Source organism: Watersipora subatra, chromosome 1, assembly GCF_963576615.1.
Source record: "Watersipora subatra chromosome 1, tzWatSuba1.1, whole genome shotgun sequence".
Classification (NCBI taxonomy): Eukaryota; Metazoa; Bryozoa; class Gymnolaemata; order Cheilostomatida; family Watersiporidae; genus Watersipora; species Watersipora subatra.
The window spans coordinates 51,001,289-51,004,068 of NC_088708.1; the positions used below are offsets into that span (position 1 = coordinate 51,001,289).

The following is a 2,780-nucleotide window of genomic DNA, read 5'->3' on the forward strand; positions in this document are numbered from 1 at the left end:
TTATATACAAGGTTATATACAAGGTTATATACAAGGTTATATACAAGGTTATATACAAGGTTATATACAAGGTTATATAGAAGGCTTCAGAGTGTTACAGATGAACTTACACACAGTTTTAGTAGATTTTATCAGAAAGTATCGGTATTCTTATATCATATACAAATGTTTTTGATGATTGAGGTATCTAACTGTCAGGATGTTTCAATATAAAAATTAACAAAATCTTATCGCGGATTAAACTCTCAGAAGAAAAATACATGCAAAATGACATCATTAGTTGCTATCATTGCTATAGTTGATATCAGCCTATTGCTTTCAAGTTGCAAGAGTTATGCGTCTTTACTCTGTCGGTCTCTTTGCAACTATAGACGTCATAATGTGCATGAGCATTTTATCTGCGATCAAGTTTCGTCCATCAAAACTCAATCGCAGATGAAAGAAAAATATCGATACTTTCTGATGAAATCTTCTAAAATTTTGTGCAAATTCATCTTTGAAACTAACATTTGAGACTTTATAAAAAGTATTATAACAATCTATGGTGAGGTCTGCACAAGTTTGATAATTTTATGAGAGCTTTGATAATTGATTGGTTGGTATTTTTTTCTTGAAATTTGGTACGATGATTACTATTAGTTCATTTCTATACAATCTGTTGGGGCTTCAATGTCAATACAGAAGTACAGTTTCAAATATGTTAAAAGCCATTTTTGTAATTTGTAAACATTTCTGAATATATGTGATCAATGCTGGTGCTCTGATCTGTCGCTGCAGCTAGTTCTATTTAACAAAGTCAAAAATGATCAAAAAAATTCAAGAAAATTTTTAGGTGCTAACAGCATCCAAGTGTACTCACTGCAGCCATTAATTTGAAAAAAGTGTTAATTATACTGTGATCATGTAAAATGTATTAAAATGCAATAACATATGAGATTTGATTTCCTGCAAAAATTTGATGGTAAAAATTTTATCTAGCTGAGTGATCTTGGGGTATTTCTCTGTGGAATAAGCATTTTACTGCATTCATTTTAGTGATCCGGCAATGAAACAATTTCTGCTACATTTAGACGAAACGACAACATTGGGATCCAAATTTGTTCTCGCAGATCTAGACGATTCTCATTTGTTCCTTGACTCACAGATAATTCCCGTTCTACGCTCCAAGATTGATGATCTTATGGACAGACTGTCTTTCCCAATTACGAAGCAAGACTAATTCATTCCTGAATAATTTGACAATCGTGTGCTGTTAAAAGTATTGTATTATAATGTCGGGCATTACAATGAACAATCATTTCGTCGTGCATGAATGGCTGCAAGGTATATTCGCTGATGAGCCAGTGCCAGTTTACTATAAAAGCGATGCCTTTATCCAGCATCTGCATGCTATGATGGCACAAGACATTTTACGCACCAAAGATACAGAAGTGTATAAAAAGTTTTCTGAAGTAGCTGTGGAGGACTACTCTAAAGATGTTAAATTTATTACCAAAATTCTAAGTAAATTAGGTTTAAAGGAATGCGTAGACGTAGTCAGCGCTGAAACGAATGTTCTCAGCACGACAGCTGATCTTCTGTCGTTATCCACTATTGATGAAAATAGCTATGTACTGTCGATCATGAACCTTATTATGGACAAAGAGCAGACAACTGCAGATATTTCGTCCATGGATAGTTTTATCCAACAATGTACCAAAGAATTGTCTTCCGCGCTAGAGCTGACAAGTCAACTCGAGTCTGTGTTGAATACACTCCAGAAAGAAGCGGATGCATCAAAGTCGGGAAAGGGTAAAACAAAAGAAACGAAGTTTTTGCGTAATAAAGCTGCCAAATATAAAGCTGAGCAAAAAGAACATGACTTGAAGCTGTCAAAAGCAGGCGCTTCCCGTGACCTTACTCATGGCCAACTGGTCACTGACTATGCTGAGCTTCAGCAACTGAAAACAAAGCTTTTGGAAACGGAAGACGAGCTCAGCAAGTTTGCAGCACTTCCGCCAGACCGCGAGCTAGCCAAGGTAAAACTAGAAGTTGCCAGAGGAGAACTCCGTGACCTTGAAAATGAGTTAGTGGGGCAAATAGACTTGTGTCATCTGTAGATGGCAGGCCTTTGTCGCGGTTATAGCATTCATTGTAGTATGTCATTCTTTTCTATAATTGTATTACATTTTCTATTTGTGCTAATGGCTCACTCGCATTTATTCTTACTAGTAGTGCCTATATAATATATGCTCAGGAGTTGCTTTCAAAAGATGCATATTGTACATGCATTACTAATAGTTAATGTTGCACACATCTAGAGCTTACATTGATGTGTCCTAATATATTATTATAGAGCCATTATAGTTTGGCATCATCAGCATCGACAATAACACACAAAAATATGGACAGGGTATTTCGTTGCTTCATATAAACTGTCAAGTTTTTTTAATTTTTATTTTGCAGTGTTTAAGCATTGGAACTAGGGGTTGTCAACTAAATAATAAACAATCATGGAGTTAAGGCTCTCAAACACGCGTATTAATCATGTTTGGGGCAAGAGTTTCAAATAATGGAATCTTATTATCTACCCGAGATAGCAATAAGCTTTATGAACTCCGTATCCTGTTAGAATAACTAAAAAATGTTATTGGTAAATGTAATATCTGAATTTGTTAACAGTTATTCCTTCAATACAAACCGCTGGCTAGTATATATTGACTAACAGTGAGCCCGGCGATGCCCGAGATTTTCTTGATTTACAATCAGATACCCAGCAGGTGGGTATCATCTATCATCTA

The 2,780-nt window shown here is 35.4% G+C and overlaps 1 protein-coding gene across 1 annotated transcript; it reads left to right on the forward strand.

The window, feature by feature from the left end:
* Positions 1-1,134: 1,134 nt before the first annotated feature.
* Positions 1,135-2,341, forward strand: LOC137404775 (HAUS augmin-like complex subunit 1). Its single transcript, XM_068091009.1, has one exon. The coding sequence runs from the start codon at positions 1,272-1,274 to the stop codon at positions 2,097-2,099; it is 828 nt and encodes a 275-aa protein (XP_067947110.1). The 5' UTR covers positions 1,135-1,271; the 3' UTR covers positions 2,100-2,341.
* The last annotated feature ends 439 nt before the right edge of the window (positions 2,342-2,780 follow it).

Coding starts and splice junctions, on each gene's coding strand:
- LOC137404775 (XM_068091009.1), top strand. CDS start 1,272: ATGTCGGGCATTACAATGAACAATCATTTCGTCGTGCATGAATGGCTG.